This window comes from Corapipo altera, unplaced genomic scaffold, assembly GCF_003945725.1.
Source record: "Corapipo altera isolate COAL_440 unplaced genomic scaffold, ASM394572v1 271, whole genome shotgun sequence".
NCBI lineage: Eukaryota > Metazoa > Chordata > Aves > Passeriformes > Pipridae > Corapipo > Corapipo altera.
The window spans coordinates 1,036,922-1,057,871 of NW_020884935.1; the positions used below are offsets into that span (position 1 = coordinate 1,036,922).

General features: G+C 44.0%; 1 protein-coding gene across 1 annotated transcript in view; it reads left to right on the plus strand.

Annotated features, from left to right (window-relative positions):
- The first annotated feature begins 717 nt into the window (after positions 1–717).
- Positions 718–20,950, plus strand: part of PIGL (phosphatidylinositol glycan anchor biosynthesis class L) — a 57,137-nt gene continuing 36,904 nt past the window's right edge. Inside the window, exons 1-2 of the mRNA XM_027660254.1 lie at positions 718–970; positions 4,961–5,060. Coding sequence (XP_027516055.1) covers positions 733–970; positions 4,961–5,060 — 338 coding nt within the window. The 5' untranslated portion in view covers positions 718–732. The remainder of the gene's footprint in view (positions 971–4,960; positions 5,061–20,950) is intronic.

Consider the following 20,950-nt stretch of genomic DNA (forward strand, 5'->3'; position numbering starts at 1 on the left):
CTCTGCAGGCTTCTCCAGTGCTTGCCTTCACTTCTAAGCCATATCCGAACCTTTTCCAGTCGGGATAACCCACAGACCTGCAGACAGCACGACGAGCCTGAAGATAAGCTCCTCCTGCCCTGCTTTTGAGCTTCCCCTTAACCCACGGCTCTTCCACAGCAGCGATAAAAGGTACTACAGCTGAAAAGCCCAACTTTAGTCACCATTAGTCACCCTGGACGTACCAGCACGGTCAGGGCAGTGACGCCTTTCCCCGCCGACCTCCCCACGGGAACAGCCCCCGTACACCGCCCCGGCTGGGACCGGGCCAGGGCAGGTCCTGCTCCTGCCTGGCCGCCCTGGAGCGGCACAGCTGGGACACGCTTCCCCTGGAGCGGCAGTGCCGGGGGCTGTTTCCTGGGAAGCCCAGGAAGCCCAGACGAGGCCTGTTTCCCGGGAGACGCAGGAGCGGCACAGCCGGGACCCGTTTCCCCGGGAGCGGTGGAACCGGGCCCGTTTTTCGGACAGCCCTGGAACCGCACGGCCAGGACACGTTCCCCGAGCAGCCCTGGATGAGCAGAGCCGCTAGCGGCACAACCGAGCCCCGTTTCCGCGGCCGAGCGGCCCCGCCTCGGGGCGGGACCGGAGGGGAGGGGCTCTGTGTGTGGGGGGGTGGGACCCTTTCGTGCGCCGGAACCTTGGTGCCGTCGCCGCCGTTTCCCGCCGGCGCGGCGGGCCCGAGGGGCGGTCGCTATGGCAGCGGCGGCGCTGCTCGCGGGGCCGCTCCTGCTCCTGCTCCTCCTCCTCTTCGGGGGCGCGCGCCGCCTGCGCCGAGCGCGCTCTCGCCCGGGGGGGTCCCGCGCGCTCCCGCGGGGCGTGCGCGCGCTCGTGGTGACGGCGCACCCCGATGACGAGTCGCTGTTCTTCGCCCCCGCCCTGCTCGGCCTGCGCAGGGCCGGGGCCGCCCCCGCCGTGCTCTGCTGCTCCGCAGGTGAGCGGGGACACCCCCCGGCACGGGGAGCCCGCCGGGATGCTCCCCATCCTCCACCCCACCGTGTGTGGCATCGCGGGGTGGAAGGACCCCCCCCTCACCGGCTGTGGGGAAACTGAGGCGCGGAGCGGCCGTGCCCGCCCTCCTCCCGCCCCTTTCCTTTACAAGAGCATGTGGTGACAGGACAAGGGGCAGTGGGTTCAAATCGAATGACGAGAGGTTTAGATCAGATATTAGGAAAAAATTCTTCCCTGTGAGAGTGGGGAGCCACTGGAATAGGCTGCCCCGGGCAGTTGTGGCTACCCCATCCCTGGAAGTGTCCAAGGCCAGGTTGGATGGGGCTTGGAGCAACCTGGGATAGTGGAAGGGGTCCCTGCCCATGGCAGGGGGTGGAACTGGATGATCTTCAAGGTCCCTTTCAACCCAAACCATTCTATGATTCTCCATCCATTCCTCTCTCATCCTTCCTCCATCCATGATCATTACTCAAGGACAAGAGGGCACAGTCTTTCTGTGCCAGGGAAGATTTAGGTTGGCCATTAGAAAGAATTTCTTCACAGAGTAATTAGATATTGGAATGGGATGCCCAGGGAGCTGGGGGAGTCACCATCCCTGGAGGTGTTTAAGGAAGGACTGGATGCAGCACTGAGTGCTCTGGGCTGGGGGACAAGGTGGTGATTGGCCAAAGGTTGGACTTGATCTCGGAGGTCTTTTCCAACCTGAGTGATTCTGTGAATGGCCTGAAGCTGTGCCAGGGAAGCGTTAGGTTGGTTCCTCACCATGGAACTGGTGGGTGTGTTTCAGCATTGATTCCATTCATTACTGACCCTCTGCAAAGTGAGACTTTTTCTTCCCACCTGTCTGTATGTGGAAATATCCACAGCAAAGATGGGATTTACTAAAGCTCTTACCAAATTTACGGCCAGTTTAAGAACTCAGGACCTGAGGGAACAGCGTGAAGCTGAGCCAGGGGAGGTTTATGTTGGATATTAGGAAAAGGTTCTTCCCTCAGAGGGTGGTTGGGCACTGTGACTTTCTGCAGGGGGTTGAAATGAGACGATTTTAGAGGTCCCTTCCAACCCAAACCATTCCATGATTCCATGGCTCTGGTTTCAGCAGTAGCAAAATCCCCCCCAATATCTACACAGAGGTTTCACAGTCCATCCCCTGTGGCAGAGCTGAGGCACTTTTGAACCGTGTGGATGTATCAGTGGGCTGTAAAAGGTGCTGTCTGGCACAGCCCTTTGCCATCTCCTTGTAATTCTGTCATCTTGCAGAGGACCTACTTGGATGATCCAGGTTTTATATCGTGATACATTCCCTGTTACTCACCTAAAAATAGCCATTGCATAACAATCCCAACAATCCCATCAGGGAACAATGGGCCGGAAGGGAATGGGGCCGTGTTGTCCCTCAGGTGACCTGGAGGCAGCACCGACCGTGCTGCAGACAAACTTTTGTTCCCCTGAATGCCCGGGGAGGTGCCTCAGCCTGTGGGGTCTCTGTCTGAGCTGCATCAGCTTCCCTTCAAATCCCTTTTTCCTGAGTCATTGGTGTAATTTAAGCTTGTTTGTTTATTTTTTTGCTGTCTGCCAGGAACATGGAAATCGCAGTGTCCCTTTGTAGCAGCCTCTTACATATTTTAAGACTGTTATCTGCCTTTTTTGCCTTATCTTCTCCAGACTAAACAACCTGATTTCTTGCAGTCTTTCCTCATAGATCATGTTTTCTAAACCTCTGATCATTCTCCTTTGGACTCCTCCAGTTGGTTCACATCTTTTTTTGAGGGGCAGTGATCAAGAACTGGAAGCAGCACTCTTGCTGAGGCCTTGCTGGGGCTGAACAGAGTGGAAGGATTCTTACAGGCTGCACTGTCTGCCCAGGACAAGAATTTTTCACAGCACATGACACTAATGTGCTCTTCTTGTGATCTACTAAAGCTCCAGATTTTTTTCTGCAGAACTGACAGTTATTCCATTGTTTAGGGGTTTGTGCATAAGAAACAATCCCATTTGCACTGATCTTTGAGACCTTATTTGTGTACCAGAATTCATGAGTGAAATTCACAGTGAAAACATTTTTTGTGTTTGTTCAGATGAGTATCTTGGGCTACAAACAGCTGAAAACACCCCCCTGTGCCTTTGGAAGCTCCAGCTAGTTCACTTCCAGCTTCTCTGCTGCTTCCAAAGCTTTCTGTCATGGCAGACCATGTAGGTGAGAAGACAGGGATGAAGCTGTTGTTGAATCCAGTGGTGTGGTGGCTTCACTGCTCACTCTGCACCTCCCATTCCAGGTTTAGTGCAAAGCTTTCCGATGTTTCTGCTGAGGGACAAAGCTCTGTGGATCCCGTTGGGCTTTTCCACAGCTGTGGGAAGATTACTGAAGTGCAACTCTGCCATTTCAGTTTTGGGCACTCATACACTGCTGCTGTTAGAGAACTCCCCAAAGAAGTGTTGTGTTCTTGTTTGTTTTGTTGAATTTTCTCTTTTCTTTACTCCTGATTCAGTGACACGAAGCATTAATTGTGTTTGACGTTGCTTTCTGTCGACTCTCTCACGTGTCTTTGTGAGGGAATGAGCAGCCCATGTAGGAGAGCACCTTCATCAGTTAATAGATTTTTCCTTAAAAAGCCTCTTATTAGTCTTTTGGGTGATTCAGATGGTTCATCCTCTCATTGTTTGTGTGATTGATGATGACAAGTGAGTTGATCAAAGACTCTGCAAATTGTAACACTGAGACAAAATCGTTACTTAAAAACCATTGTACTTGCAGTTTTCAGATATCAATCAAAATGACTTAGAAATGAATTAGAATTACAGCACTGTGAAAAAAATCTGTCTTTACACACTGAATAACCTTAGATTAAATTAATAACTCAGTATAAATGTGCTTTGCTCTCTGTAGTAGCTGACTCTCTATGGCGAGTGCTCCATGGATGAGGTCCAGCAGCATCAGCTATTCAGCTGGTTTTGCTCTCAATAGCTTCCCATCTTTTCTTGTTAGCATTTATATATTCCTGATGTCCTGACACATTTCTCAAGCTGTGGAACTGTTCCCCTGAGTTCAGTAGAAGTCAGGTATTTTGAGAGCAGTGGTACTATTTGGATAAAACATCACCTGCAGTCAGTTATTCCACTGCATTGCAGCAAAAGCTGTACCTTAAAACACTCCTGTTTTTAATGGCCTGGTACAACACCAGCCTGACATAAATCCTGCTGTACTCATTCAATCCTCCCAGTGAAGGTGCACTTTGATTCATTCTGGAAGCTGGAACTTGCAATCCCAGGTTCCCATTGCTGAGCTCACGTGTTCCTCAGCAAACCCACAGACACTCAGTCAGTCTCCCAAAGCCATTCACTCACAGGCTGCAGGAAGAGGCTTTTTTTTTTTTTTTTAGTTACTCTTTCCCTCTTTGAAAATTTTACAAAGCTTGCTAGTGATGGCTCAGATTGCAACACTGCTCCAGAGAAATGCTACATTTAGATGACTCACAGCCACAACAATAAAAAGTTCTGGTGTAATTCAAGACAGCTGACTACGGAGTTGAATCACACATTAATACTCAACTGGAATTTTTTTTTATTTTATTTTATTACCTCAAAGTTAAAATTGGTTTGCAAATATTGCCCTGCATAGAGCAACATTCTGGAAGGGGCATCAGAGCTCTGGCATGGACTTTGCATGGCTCATGCCAAGAAAAAATAAGGGAATGTCAGGGCAAGATGAGAAGAAAATAATTCAGTGAAGAAGGAGTCAGTGTTTTAATAAGATGAATCCCATTTCCCTGCTAGTAGTTGGTCTCTGTTACAACTTTTCCCAGTTGCCTCAGTTACATTTCCCTGGGTTTGTCCCCTGCAACGTGTCTGTTCCTGAACTGAGGCCCCTTTCTTTAATGTGAGAGGGTCACGTTTGATGCTTTGAGAAAGAAGAGAGGAATTCTTTCCAAGCAAACCTAAACTAAGGGGGTGTTGCTGTGTTTGCTGTTTTCAGGAGATTATTACAATCAAGGAGAGATCCGTAAGAAAGAGCTGGAGCAGAGTTGTTGTGTCCTGGGGATTCCTGTGTCTGATGTCACAGTCATTGATCACAGGTAACTGGTTTCCATTTCCAGCATAATTCCACTGCAGGTTTAAAGAGGGATGAAGTTCATTAAACATTCGGTAAAGCTGACTGTGTCATTCTAAAACAGCCTTGAGGAATCTCAAGAAAGACCATTTTAGATATTTTGTTAATTCTTCACATTAATGAATGCAAAAGACAATTCAAGGGATTGATCCCCTCAATATGGGGATCATAATTCCTAAGTTAAGCTCTGTTCATCCAGCATCTACAATAATAACAACCACATTTGGGGTCTGGCATGATGTGTTTGGGCAGCATGATCACATTTTGTTGTATAACAACTTGTTGCAGTGTTATACAGAGAGTTACAGATTCTCTGAATTGCCTGTGGCAGGTTTGTCTGTAGGCTGTTCTTTGCAGGGTTAGTGTGGAATTCTATTATATTTATAATCTGCCTTAGTCCTGGCTAAAGACAAAATGAATTGCAGTACTAAGGACAATCCACAGTAAGATTCTTCAAAATTAAACCATGCAAGATTCCTGTTTTTCTAAAGTGTGGTGTTGTTTCCTTGAGCTGTGTGTAGCTACAGAGGTAGGTGACAAAGCTGACACTTTGTTCAGGAACTCTCTTCTGGGAAGGTGATTTAACACTTTGAATCAGTGAAACTTGGCACTAGTGTTATAAAGTCCTCTTAAATTGCCTTGTCTGTCTGTAGGAGCTGAACTAGATACTGATTGCTAGGAAGCAAGATACAAGTGGTTGTTTCACCTGTAAACAGCTATCACACAGTCCATAAAGAATATTTCTGTTTATGAGGAAATAATAACAACATGTTGATTTAAAGCCACTCCAACTAGAAGAGTCAGAGCTGAAAAAAAATCTGGCTCCAGGCAGGGCCTTTTCCCATGGACATATTTTCCCTTGAGCTAAGGCAACAGAAACCACAGTCCAGAATATGAATCTTTTTGAGTTCTTTGCTTTTTTTAGCTTTAGTTTTCTCTCCAAGTTTTCAGCTCACTTAGGAAAACAGCATAGGAGTTGTTTTTCCTTTGGAATGAAAAGAGATGTTTCCGTTCATTTCACATGAACTGGTTTTGGATAACTGCAAGTTTTGTAGTACAAACACAGGACAATGCCCAAAACATTTTGGGGAGGAATAAGGAAAAAAGCTGTTAAGCATGAATTGTGCTCAATGAACCATCTTTTGAAGTTAACAGAGCCCAGAAGCCACTTCATCCTGTAACACAACATGAGGTTGGTTGGTGTGTGAGGCAGGTTCTGACACTGCTCTGTCACCCCCCTTACAAGCACAGCCCAGAGAGCTGCTTTTGGCAAGTGAATCTTTGGTTTGCCCTCCTTTGGTAGGAAGGTGAGGGCCATTTCAGAGAAGTGTCTGGGATGGTGCCTCTTTCTCACGTTCATCACACATTTCTGTGAGTAATGACTGATATGTGATTCCCCTCAGTGAATGCAGTGCCTGAAATGACAGATCCATCCCTCTGCCCAGAGCTGGGCTAGAATGTACATCATTGTTCTGAGAGACAGGTTTAGATTTGAGGTCTTTACTTCTGAGTTAGATTCCTTTGAGATAACCATCAAATCCTTTGTTGAACAACTGGGGAGTGAACTGAAGTTCTTGATGAATTTTGCTCAGAGTTTACACAGTGAAGTTAAGTGTGTTTACAGTGCATTATTTACTGTGCTGTAACTCACCATGGGGATGCTCTTTATGAAAAACATCTGTGGATCAGGTGTTAACAAACTGGTAGAGGATCAGGATTCATTTCTAGATGACACTGGATTTTTAGAGTAGCTAATTTTTAGATGGAGTTTAGACAAAACACTGGGACTCAGGGTTCTTGAAACTTACTCAGAGTTCCTGGATTCCTTAAGGTCAATAGCATTCCTATGTCTCTTAAGGCTTACATGACCTACAGATTATACAAAAATATTTGCCAATATGGCATGATGTGAAACTTGCTAAATCAATACATTATTAACCACTGGATTTCAATGTAAATTCACATCTACAGACCACAGCTCAGGAGGCTGTTCCTCCTTAGCATTTTGTGTTCTGTAAGGCACTGTTTCAAATCAGAGCCCTTTGGCTTTTTTTGGTTCCCTTCTGAACTCTTGAGAAGATAATTTGCCATCAATGTAAAGAACTAGCACATTGCTTAAGGAGTGCTGCTGGCCTGCTGCCCACCTAACATTGCTTACACAAACACTGCATGCTTTACATTATCCCAGCTGCAGCTTTGTGTTTTGGTAAGGAAAGCCCAAAGGATTGCTGGGTCTGGATCTGCTCCAGCCATTGTAGTGTGGAGCTGAGTCATGTTGCTTCCTCTTTCTTTGCATGACCTACAAGTGAGTGAATAGAATTTTCAAGATGTCAAAGGGGAAATAGGTCTGCAAAGCCAGGTGATTGACTTGCTCTGTCATCTCACTCAGCCAGGCAGGTATAAAATCAACATGACATTTTGAATGACATTTGTGAATGTGTGAAGAGAAGGCTGTAGTCAGTCAGCCTGTGATGAAATCTCTGTTAAAGACCAAATCCTTATTAAGCAGTCCTTGCCTTGAACAATGACTCTCTCAAGCATAGCCAGGATTCCCAGAGCAGGACCAGCTCAGTCTCTATCACACAACTGCTCTGCACTGATCCTTCAGGAGTGTGTTTGATGTTGTCACTGTGTTTATTATCTCAGTTAAAGACAACTCAAATGTGCACAAATATGGTCCCAAACTGTACCCACATTTCAGCCCTAAAGATCTGAAGTCCACACGAATCTCCTACAGAAAAGTTCTTTGCTACAGGGGACATGTCCTGGAGTGGGAAGGGGCAGGAATGGCCATGCAGTGCCCGTGTCTGGGCATGCAGAGATGCTCCAGACTAGCTTAGATTAGAGCTCTGGACTCTTCCTACTTGTGACTAGTACAGGTGAGGCACCAGATTTGCAGAGGTGTCCCCTGAGCTGGCTTGTCATTGTCAGGGCTCCAACACTACACCAACTGAACAGCTGATTTCAGGGGAGAAAAGTTTCACAGTCCTCTTTTGTTCTCATTCCCACACAAGGCTTAATTCCAGAATTTGGTCTTGTATTGCTCAAAGTTAATTTCTGCACTGTGACAATTATTCCTGCTGCTGGATGAGGGAAGAGTAGCAAGACAGTGAGTTCTGAAACTCATGTAAGATAAAAGCCACTTCATTAATTATATAAATGAAAATGTAAACTCTGTGCTTTTGGTACATTTCTTTCATCTTATGTGCTCCAACAATGGACTTTCTTGTAAGTTAAGCTCCCATTAACATTGGGCACTTCTGCCAATGCTCTGGCTGTCTGCTGTCTGTAACATTACACATAAACAGGAGATGTTTTCTAAGCTGCTTTCACTTTCTGAAGAGAAGCAGCAAAAAAGAAGCCCAGATTATTCTTTTTTTCTAATATGTGTTTTGGATTAATGGAAAGATGAATATCAGACATTTTATTGCAGCTTCTGAAGCTTTTGTGCACAGTTGTTCTGGACAGAAAATAAAACTGACTGTTTGCATCTTTAATATGACAGAAAATATTTGGCCCAAGTTTGCACTGCAAAGAAAATAATAGCTGAGATCTGTGTAAACTAGAAAATTTTCCATTCACAGTCTGAGGCTTACGGCAAATAACGTTACATCTCTTTCCAAGTTTCCATGGAAATTGCCCTCCATTTGCTTTTTTATTATTATTATTTCACTGGAGTCCAAAAGGGCTCTGATCAGACACTGCACAGGAGAGAGGACATCTGCCCTGCACAATCACAGGCTATTTTTATGAGGCTGCAGAGAGGCTCAAAACCAGTTTTTTCCCCTATAATAGTTCCGTGCTGTTGGACTGATTTTTTAACTCCTGTGAGATAAATGGGCTTTATTGCACTTCCTCGTGTTTAACTTCTAACGAACTTCCTTCCATGAACTCCCTATGGCAGAGAAGTGAGTCTGTAAGGTCATGGGAAAAATATATCCCTAAGTAAATAGTGTGTGTGTGTCTGGTTGTGATGATCAGAAAGATATGAAAACACTCAGACCCTTCAGAGAACGAAATACATGACTGGAAATTTGAGCCTTTTAATTAGAATTTAGAAACACACACAACACCCAGAGTTGTGAAGTCCATCCTATCGATCCAGTTTGGGTTTGCTGTGCTTGGCTGGTTCACTGCTGAGTTATTGATGTGAGTGCAGGGTGCTGAGTGCACAGAGATGCAATTAGGATGAGAATTGAGGGCACCAGGAGAAGTGCAGAGATAAAATCCTGGCCTCAGTCAAATTTGGGTGATTTCAAACCACTTTCTGAGTCACTCACTTGCAGACCTGTGTCATCTCGCTGAATGGGATTCTTAAAAAATGTACTTATCTTACTACATGTTTCTGATCAGAAAGCTGATATTATTCCCCAATATTTCCTCTTTCCTCTTCTCATATATCCTATTTGGGATCAGTATTTAATAGTTTTGATTCTGGTGAAATAATTGTGGCAATGAGTTACATTTTGGCTTTTCCCTATGGTATTATAGTTTGACATTTTATTTTATTGCTAATTCTAAAGAGCTGATCTATGTGCTGATTAAAATTGCTGCCATGCTTTATTCTGGAAGAGCTGCATATTTCAGTAGTGAGTGATGGGATTTTCTTAATCTTTCTTATCCCAGCAAGGCTGTAAAGGTCTTTATTTATTTTTTATTTTTTTTTTGCAGAATTTTCTTTAATTAAGAACGGCATCTGTGGGACCAGAAATCTGAGATGTAAATTGGCAACAAGCTCAGTGTGTATTACAGGGAAATCAACCTACATCTCTTGAATCAGCCAAACATACTCAAAATCATCCTGAATAGTAACAGGCTTCACCATGACAGGAAGGCACAGAGCCTTTGTCAGTCAGATGGGGATCTTGATATTTATGTAATCACTGTAGCCAGATTTCACTTCTGTTTAGTATAATCCTGGAAATTTAAATTGTTTTCTTTCTGAGAAATTTGGCCACCTATTTTTATTTACATTTCTAAATAGATAATTTGTTCAAAATGCTTTACCACGTGGCAGCTCATGCTGACATTTTAGGACCTCAGAACACTTTATAAAAAGGATTATATCAAAGTCTGCCTTCAGGCTTCTGCTTTTATAAGTGTTGCTCTATGCAATAATTTAAGAGGAAATTTTTCTGGGGATTGAGCTGTCTCTGAACCCTCCAGGAAAGCTGCTTTCTGAAACAAAGGCTTGTGTTGCAGTGAGTTAGGTTTGGCTGTTTTGTCCCGTGTTAGGTATTTTCCTCAATAAGGAAATCTGCCCTTTTGCTTCCCTGGGGCTTCCCTGAACCAGGTCCTTTCTCAGCTTTCCAGCATAATTAACTCCCTTGGCCTACACAAAGGGGGAAGGGTCTGTGGTGAAAGGGAAATCCATCCTTTCAGTGCCAAAGGGGCACTGAAATGTCCCCCACATTCCCTCTGTAGGGCAAGGAGCAGTGGCACTTTTGCAAACATTCAAGGATTCTCCCTCAGATGTCAACAGAGACCTGTCAAACCACATCAGGGAAATCACAGTGGGGTTTGATTGAGAGGAAGAGCCTGGGCAGAGAAGCCAAAAGCTCAGAATAAATGTGGGGGGAAGTGAAGGAGTACAGCTGAAGAACAAAATGTTTTATGGAAATCAAATCAAAGTACTATGCATTGAGATTTATACTTTTAATGCTCAAGATGGTTTTAGCAGAATAAAAACTATGAAATACTGATCTCAAAGCATGAAAGATGAGAATGGGGATCCCAGCCATGCCCTGAAGCAAGTTTGATTCAACTTAAAAACCATCAGCACCAGTAAGCTGATAGTCAGGAAAGAAATAAGGCTGTGCATAAAGCTGTGTTTCAGGAGTCTGGGAAAACTGACTGGGGCTGAAGAAAGGGAAATGCAGGAGAACAGGGAAATCCATTACAAGGAATTTTTCTTTTGTTCTTTCTTAGTTTATACCTTCAGCACTGTCTTTTATTATTCTTTCCTTAATGGTTTTCAAAAGTCCTCCACAGACATTAAGACAGGCATCCAATGACCCATCCCGGGTTTTGTGGCCCAGCTTTGTTGTGTTCTGGGAACACAGAGAGATTTGCTGACTGGAGCCTTTCTGTCACTAGACCACTTGTGTCCAAGCAGAAGGAAGGGCCTTTGGATTTGCTGGTTTCCTATTAAAACATTTTGAGTGGACTTTCTTGATGGTGCTGGGAAGCTCTAGAAAGAGAGGTTAATGCTGTTTTCCACAGTTTCACCCAGGAGTCCCCTTTTAAACACGATGAGCTGTAACAGTCTCTGTATGTTGCTGGTTACACGTGGAACAATACAGTGTGTTTTGCCAACACTGACCCTGAGGAGCTAATGGAGAATGACAGGCGTTTTCCCTTTGCTCCCGGAAGATTCCCTGCTTTGATAGCCCAGCAACATCTCTGTTAGCCCCTCATTTTAACCTGCAGCTGCAAACCCTTGCTGGTAATTGTAGGCAGACCGAGGTCTTTTATCAGAGAGGAGAAAATGCTCAACTCTTTCCCTGAAAGAGTAACGATTATATCAAACAGTCCACACTAAGTTAATCAAAGAGGAGGAACACGCAGGAAAAAATCTAACAGGATTTCAGCTTAAGCTTTTGAATCTCTGCATTCCTCCCAGTTTACTCAGGGAAAATATATCCCTATTTCTACTGGGAATGCTCTTAAAAGCCTTCTCACAATAACGGATTGGGCGTTAACGCCTTGTTCACAAGAGCTGTGTGGTTTCTTTGTGTCTTCTCATAATCTTATTTTAATTGTAGCTACAGTGTTTAATTGAAGTTCAAAATGTTGAGTGCCTCAGTTAAAATAAAGCTGTGAGATCTGAGGCTGTCTGGAAACATCATCCTGTTGCATCTGCAATGGACTTGCATTTTCTGCATGTCAGGTAATTACTGTGCTGGAAAAGAGTGGAAGGGGTTTGCAGCTGCTCTTGGTCAAACTCCTCTTTGGGATTCAGTCTAAAGAAGTGCAGTTCCATCAGTTCCAGCAGGGGTTGGCCATTGACTTCAGCAGGACCGGGAATTGTCACTGAAACAGTCAACAAGAGAAGACAAAGTCTTGTTTAGAAAAAAATGTTAGTATGGGGAAAGTTGGAAAAGCAACTGTACAATGGATGTTGTGTAAAATGTGTTTTCTCTTAATGACCTTCCAATTCAGATTGGCTCTGTTTACATACAAATCAAAAGCTGGTTTGTCCAGCTGCCAGCACAGCAAAGCTCAGTCTGGGATCTGAGTATCCAGCTGTGTCTTTTGCCTCTGACATCCTCCCAGTAATAAAAGTTGTGTGGCTGGGATTTGGCTGGAATTGCAGATGATGTGTGAGCCAGAATTGAATTCAGCCTTCTCTTCCTCTGCAACACAATAGAAGTTAAAGCTTGTTTGTATCAATAAAATAAGCATATACAACTCCTAACCCCTCAGGGACCAGATATGATGAATAAGATGCTCTTTTTCCATCATCACATTTCTAACCCTGACCAATGTTAGTAGTAAGTCTGTGGGAACTCAGACTTTTGTCTTTTCAAGAGCAGAAGCTTTTGTGGAGTTTACCTGTGAAGATGCAGCATCCAGAGCACAGACATAGTTACAACCTTTGCAGTGCTCTCTAATCCAGGTTCTTTGTTCTTCACTTTCAAACTCCCTGGAGGTTACAATATATTAAGTGCTGTCTTTGCTCTGTAATCCCTAACAGCTTTCCTGCAGAATGACAAAGTGACAGAGACAGTGACTTCTTCTCAGGTGAATTGGTGTTGCTGACATGCCTTTGAGTTGTCACTTCCCTGTTTCAGTCATTTCTCGACTCCTGTTGTAGCAAACTCGGCTGCTTTGTGTGGCAGAGCCTCTCACACTTCGCTGTAGAGGTTTCAGGTTGGCAGCTTGTCAGGAACTTGTGAGCTGCACTATGTGGCACAGGAGCCTGTGGAGCTTCTGGTGATGGAGAGACTTCAGGCCCTGGGTGCTGTCTGGACGTTGGCAAAGCTGTCTCAGCTCATGAGGAGCAATGATGATGAAACTGTATTTACTGCAGGGTCTTTCTCACAGCGGGGAAAGCTGTGGCTGCAGGGCAGGGCTCTGGCAGCAGTTTCACTTGCAGGTTGCACTTTGGCCACCTTGTTGCAAAAAACCCACTTGTAAAGCTCTATAGCAAAGGCACAGCAGTTGTTATCTCCACTCTTCTGTTAATAAAACCCTATTTGAGCCCTGACTGAACGGTGTCCATGTGAGCCAGCAAAGGTGTTCTCAGCAGTCTGGACTCTGAGGCTCCCTAAGTGCTCCTACCTGACTGCAGTGAGGGGCTGCTCTGCAGCAGCATCATCCAGGGCTGCCTTTGGAAGCATCCTACAGCAAGAGAATTCCCATTTGTATTTTCTTGGCTGAGTTTGTTGTGACATACCCTGTTATTTTTGCATTCTGGGTCCATGCTGAAGCTCCCCCAGGCATCCCTTCAAATGAAGCATTGCATCACTGAGGAAGTGAAGCCATTAAAAGTGAACGCTTTCACCAAACACTTGGAGCAAATACAATCAGCTCTCATCTTCCAGAAATGGTTGACATTGCAAAATTTGGGGAGAACAATAGTCCTTTCTTGAGCAGTTTGATGCAGTTTTTCAAAAAGCTGAGCTGTGCTGTTATTTTTTCTGCCACATCATGAATGAAGGTTTTATATTTGCGTAGAAGAAATGTTACCAGGCAAAGTGGTTGGAGCACAGAGCTTCACACTTCAAAATCCTTTGGAAGGAAGAGAAATTTTAAGATTTCTGCTGAACTCTGCTAATGTCTCTGACCTTCTCTGTGTCTTCCTTTAATCCTGTAATAAACCCTCCCTTTTTTCAGAGCTGTGGGGATGGACCAGTTGCTGTTTACATACTATTCTCACACTGTGAGATGCTGTATGAGTGTTGAGGATCATTATGAGAGTTTTCCTTGCTAGTCAAAGGGTTAATTTCTTTCTCCAAAGAAGGAGATCTGATTTAGGTTTGGCATAGGAGGAGGGGAGACAGAGGATTTTGTTCTGCAGGAAACTGGGTCAGCAGGTTTTTATTATCGTGCTCGACAGCCCAATGTGGTTTGCATTTAGGAATGAACTCGGTTGACATCGAGGATGGTCGAGTTCCCCTTCCCAGAAAGCAGCCCCAGACAGTGCTCCATACATCCCAGCTTTCCCAAATCCACTGCAAGAGGATGGATGTTCAGCCCTAGAAGCTCAGGGCCTTGTGGGTTTGTTAGTTATGTTTTCAGAGTCATGAGTGCCTCAGGAACACAGAATGAGCTCCAAGATATTTTGGAGAGGAGGAACAATAGGGCTGGAATATTTTCAGTCACTGAAGTGCATTGGAATCACAGAGATCTCCATTGTTTTTACACCCCATCGACTGATGATTGTTCTTACAGCCTGTGGCATTGTTTGGTTTTTCTTTGGATCTGGTCAGATTCTGATCTTGGCCCTGCCAACGTAAATTTGGAGTAATTCCCTTGCTTTCTGTGAAGCTGCTGCTGTGTGTGGCTGAGATCACTGTGTGGTCCTGCAGATAACCTTTAGCTGGGGAGTTTTCCATTATTACTTTTGGACCATCATGACTGATGAAAGATTTGAATAATCCAGAATCTTTTTGACATCTTCCAGCTGTCTTGGCCATATTCCCTGGTGTGTATTCTCTTCCTGGGCAACAGAGAATAGATGTCTGTCCTTTACCTCTGCATGGCAGATATCATGCATGTTGCATAATTCAGGCTGCTGGTTTTTATAGATTAGTTTGACTTTACTGAATGATGAAAATCCAAGCAGTTATAACTTTAAAAAAAAAAAATCTACCTTGTTTTGATTGTAGGAATCAGATGAAGGTGGTGGAGCTTAAAAAGACTTAAGGTGGAGCTTAAAAAGACGTTACAAGAAGATTGCTCATGTCTAGGAAAATTTCTGACTAACAGGATTTAAGGCTGAGCCTCTATTTCCAGTTTTATGCTCTTGTTGTTTTGCAGACTTTATTGTGAGTTAATGGATTTTCGGCATAATAAAACCATCTAATTCTGTCCTGTTCTAGTCTTTATTCAGTTCTGGCATCAAGAAACCCAGACATTTTTGCAAACCAAGTTTGGCTTTTAAGGCTGAACAAGGAAAATACAGGCAATACTGAGAAGACAGACAGCAGGAGGTTGCCAGCAATTCCTGGAAATAATGGAGTTTCACAACCATTGCCTGCAGATTGGACATTTAAGGAGGAAAAATATCCTTGTGGCTTGCTTGGACAGAATAATGAAAATGCAAAGTCTGTGGAGAAAGTTTATTATGGTAAAAATTCAAATGCCATCCTTGGGTTTAAACCAATGAGCAGCATATCAAATGCCTCAGAATGATGACAGCACAGAAATAACTCAGGTCAGAAAATTGCATATGGTCTCTCCTGGACTTGCTTTTAATGTCACGTTAGGCTCTACATTTTAGTTGTCCAATGGTTTTGAATCTCTGAACAGTTTCGGCCGCAAAAAATACGCTCACAGAACCATCTTTTGAAATATGAACATGTGAAGTAAACAGGGAGGAGGAAAGGAGGTGTTTCTGTAATACCCTCGTGCTCTTACCCTGTTGGCATCTGTGAGCGAGAGCCAAGAAAACGCCGGCGCGCGTCGGGAGAGGCAGCGACAGGACTCGTAGCAGGCAGACACGTACACACAACAACCAGCAGAGCTGAGGCAGCACTTTGAGAATTGCCTTCTGCATAATGAAACAGAGGGGCTGTGGGAGAATCTCCACTGCATAATGAAACAGAGGGGCTGTGGGAGAACCCCCACGGCTTCATTCAGCAGCGGCAAATTATTTCGTTCGAATTTGTAGCGACTCGGAAAATGTCGCTGTGTTGTTGGAAGCCTTGGGTTGTATTTCCTCATCCCTAAATTGAACCAAGTTAAATTGAACTCTCAGCTCAAGAAATGAGAGATGAAAAGACTCTCTCTCTCCTGTAGTGGCTCTCCAAAATGTATATCATATCTCTTCAGGCTGTCAGCCGTGTGAAGCTTTCAGGATGTGACTCATAGAATAAATAAGTTTGGTCATTCCTGCTGTGAAGAAAAAAAAAAAGGTAAAATCCTGCATTTTTATAAAGGCTTTTTCTTCCCCAAAAGGGTTCAGGAAACATCACAAATTAACATGTTGGAGCTGTCACTGAAAATACAGTAGCTTCAGGGTTGAACAGCAACTGTTAATAGCGCTCAGTAATGCCATGTGCATGAAACATGTCTGCTTCTGCATATTTGTGCTCTTCCAGATGAATGAACTCGAGTTTCTAGACTGAAGCTGAGGGTGGTAGTGCAGCAGAGCAGTGCCTGTATGTCAGAGAGGGAACAGATGCTGGCAGGAGACTGGGGGATAAACAGATGCCGAGTAATGCTGTGTACGAAATAAGCCATTTGTGCCCATTTGGGAGCTCTGCAGCAGAAGGGATGCAGCCTGCAGATTTAAGTAGGTTATGGTGTTCTCCCCTATGGCTGGGGTTAGAGGCCTGTCCAGTTACTGCAGAGTGTCACTTTGTGGTACAAACATCAAGGATCTAAACTAAAATCATCTTTCAGAGAGCAATGGCTTCACATGGGTGCATTCCTTTTTTGTTTTTAAATGTAACCCTATCTTTACCAATTAAAGTAGCTATTTAATGGTTAGAATATGATCTCTGAGCTATGGGCACAAATCCTGTTTATCCCTTTTGTGGGATAAAATATATTTAGCCTTGCTGGATTTGTAGTTACTATTCCTTCCTAGTGTTTTACCCGTAATTAACCCTCTCCTTTGATAGTTGTTTACAGCAGGGAACAGACGGTGCTCTTTGTTCTGCTGTAAGGAGGGAGCTGTGCCAGGTACCTATCCTGTATCCTGTGTGTATCCCAAACTCAGGTAACTGTCTCCTGGGGCAATCCCAGTGCCAGGAGAGAGGGAACAGCAGTTTTTTTAAACATGGATGCTCATCTTTTTAGGGAATGGGAATCAGTTGGCTGATTAATCTGATTCCAGGCAAAAGGTGCTGGACTGGAAGCACTAGTGAGTGGCTGACAAAGGTCCCACCCAGTATTTCTCACAGTAGCTCTGCACAGCAGTGTGTGCTGGTGCTCTTACTGTTCCTGCAAATCGATTGCTGGTATCTGCAAGAAGATTACTGCCCAATGCAATACAACTTCTGGCCTCTTTCCGTGGGTGCCAATAAGAAGATTAATTAGAACAGGGCTAAAAATGTATTAGTATTTAAGGGAGATGTATTTTTACTGTCCTGCCTCATCTCTTACTCCATCCCAATCCTTTATGTGTTGTGCTCAGAGGGACTCTTGGTAGAGTCTTCATGCAGCTTCTGCTGTTTAGTGCCCTCTGCACCTACAAGGAGGTAAGGAAGGACTTTTTGTCTCCATCCTCATATATCCTTATTCCAGGGGAACAGGTGTGTTCTGGCAAGAGCAATCTGGAGCCAGCACAGGATGTTTGATACACAACACTGCAATACCCCTCCTGCACTGGCTCACTGTGGGGCCCTCACACGGCTCACAAGTGCTCTCTGGTTCCACAGCAGCTCTAAGACTGGAGTCATCTCCAGCCAGTCTTGGCAGTTGGACCTTCCCAGTGATCCATATTAACCATAAGTGTCTTGGGAGGTTTCCCAGTTCCACCATTGTGCTTTTGGTGTTTACAGCTGCAGTAGCTAACTCTGACATTTATACCCAGCTCGTGCTCTGATTGCCGAGAGCTCGCTGCCTGTTTGCACATGGGGCCTTCTGATAAGGCAGGCATTTGACCTTTCTATTCTTAACCCATTAACATTTAGAAGAGCTGCCCTCCTCACTTCTGGGGCTGTGTTCCTCCCCCTCCCCCCAATATCCCTGTTCCTGCCAGATAAGATTACTCCTGGGTTATATATTGATCTAAAAGCAGAGTGCCAAATGCAGCCCACACTGGTTCAAGGGCGAATACTGAACCCGTACACGTGAGTCCACATGCTCAGTTCAGTCGTGGGAAGGACCAGAGGCTCTTTTAGCCCTCTCAGCAGAACCTGAGGACAAGCACAAGTACAAGCTCAGTTCTTTATTGTCCCAGTTAAATGGCTGCAGGAGGTATCAGCCCAATTTGCTGATGCTGCAGCTTTGTGCTCTTTCCTCTTCTCCATCTGCATGTGAACAGATGAAGGGGTTGAAGTGATTCCTACACATATTATTACACACTCATTTGCCTGGGGCAGTGTATTCAGTAACCTGAACGTGCAAATGGGAGCCAAGAGTCCTTTCTTTTAAGCCAGCCCAGCCCAAGGAATACTGCACTGTGTCACTTGGACAGATCTCTTCAAATGTTCATATGCATCTCCCAGTTTTTGAAAGTGGGAACCTATTAGCAACCTGGTGAATTACAGATAGCAAAAACTATTATGGGAAAGTGGCTGCATCAACAAATGTATAGAGCCACAGTAAAAAGTCACTCATTCTTTGCTAAAATTTAGTCACTGAGGTATTCCCAGGTGTGTGAAGTGGCACTGAGGAGCTCTGAGGGACTGACTCAGGGGAGCAGTTAAACAGCAGCTCCCAGTGCCAGAGCTCTCACACAGAATGTGAATGGGGCCCTGTGAGCAAGGGAATAGCAGGCAGGAGTGAGGAGCTGTTATTGCTTGAGAGTCTCTTGTTCTAGTTCAGTATCTTGGTATAGAATCCAGATATAGGTGTTTGGAAAATACCTGGGAAACTGCCACCAGAGTGATGAAAGAAGTGAAAAACGGGCCTAATAATGGATGTTAAAAACGCTTGAGCTGTTTGCTTTTTCCATGAGATGACTTGATGGTCATACAGGAGGAACAACATGGAGAAGAGATTTGGTGGATGAGGTCTGTTGAGATGTTATGTAGCATTTTGTATGAGAATGGTGACCACTGGGGTCCTGCTGGCTTTAAAAATCTATGTATGACACTGATAATAACTACAGTCAATCACAAGAATTAATTAGCTGGCAAGTCAGATTTTCCACTGTAAAACCAAAAGCCACTGGAGCAGCATGGATCAAAATTTATTGCAATTATTAATACTTTATTATGTTAAATGGTTTAAAATAAAGCATTGTGATTTAATGTGCCTTTATGACCATCTGTGCCAAGAACTAAGCTTCAAGTAGTCTAATAAGATAAGTTACATGAAATTAAAGAGGCAGGCAGGGTGCTTTTTCCTGCCAATGTTTAAGAGAAAGTAAAACCACACAATTGATGGAGGTCTCTGACTTAGCACTAGACTTTTTTAGAGTGAGAGACTCCTTTTTAGTTGTGTTATCTTACCTAATTCAGACACTCAGTAATTCAGGCTTGAGAAGCTCATTCAAAACTGAAGGAGGAAATCTTTTTTCATCTTGTGGTCTGTGAATAAAAATAGATGTGAAAGCTGTTCTACTAATTTTTTAGGTGCCTGAAGAGCATGTGTGATCCAAAACCAACTGCTTTATCTCCTTAACTGCAGTTAACACTCTCTTTGTTTACTGGATGTGTTAGTTTTTAATGCTGTGTTTTGATAAGCTTTTCCATGTATTTCTAGAAATTCTAACATAATTTACACAGTTGTTAGGAAACAATTATAAAAGACTGGAGTCATTGTAAATGACTTGGAGCTCCAGCTTCCACCTCAACTTAAAATTGCACAAACCATGACTAAAAGTGCATTTAGTGGGGAAAAATGCATCACTCCATGCTTTTCAATACAATAAACTGGAAAATTAAATTCTATCCTTAGATGCAGAGTTGTTTTAAAAAGAACTAAATCACTTATTTAAAACAGGAGCAGCTGAATTGAAAGCACCCAGGGTCAGGAATGCTCCTGCCAGGGCTTGGATTTACAGGGTCCTGATTTACAGGGCTTTTATGCTTTATTTTTTTCCCCTCTTCAAATGTTTCATGAATTAAATTTTTTATCAGTGACTCAGAGCGAAAGAAAATTTCAGATTTTTGTGATAAGATATCAGATGCCTGGGCAAACCTTCAACTTAAAATGGTTTTTTTGCTCATCCAGCCTACTGTACATGCTGAGATGGGAGTGTCTGAGCCTCTAGTTAAGATTAAAACACTGGAACCATGAACATAGGAAGCAATAAAGTATCATGTAGGAGAAGATTTATCATTTCTGTGACTTTGTTTAAAGAAAGCCCAGATGTGGGAGCACATATCTACTGAATCAATCATTTTCTAAGCCATGGATGACCAGAAAATTAATTAAAAAGAAAGAAAAAAAATGGTATTAGAAAAATAAACCCGCAGAACTTAATGTTTAAACAATGTAGCCCGGACTAGTTTGGCCTTAAAGTGATCTGCATTAACAGTAATTTATTTGGGAATGTTTAACCCTGAGGATTTAAATTCAGGAGATAGTGTTGTTCAGTGGTTGACACGACTGGGAGACAGGATTGCTCCAGTTTGCTTCTGCTGCAGAGTGTCAGGGAACAGAATTTTTGCCATTGACTGCAGCTGTGCCAGGATTTTCCATCCTCTCCATGTCCCATTATCCCCATACAGATGTGGACATCCTCTGTGTCTGTCACACCTCAAAGTTAGGACAAGGTGGCTCCTGGATCTCCTTCCCTTTAGGGAGGACTAAGAGATCATTCAGTGAAAAATTTGATGGAGTGGCACATTTTTATTAAAGAATTCTCTGCTTACCTCTCACTCAGCAGAGACAGTGAGAAATTCCAGAAAGGTTTGTCCTTCCTGAGATGAGAAGGGGGAGTGTGTACATTGCTGTGCAGGGATAACTCCTCAGGGTCCCCAAGCTGTGTTGGCACATCCCTGTGCCAGGATAAATGAGAGCTGCCTCTCATGGGATGGGTGAGGGTGTGGGATGGGTGAAGAGTGGGAT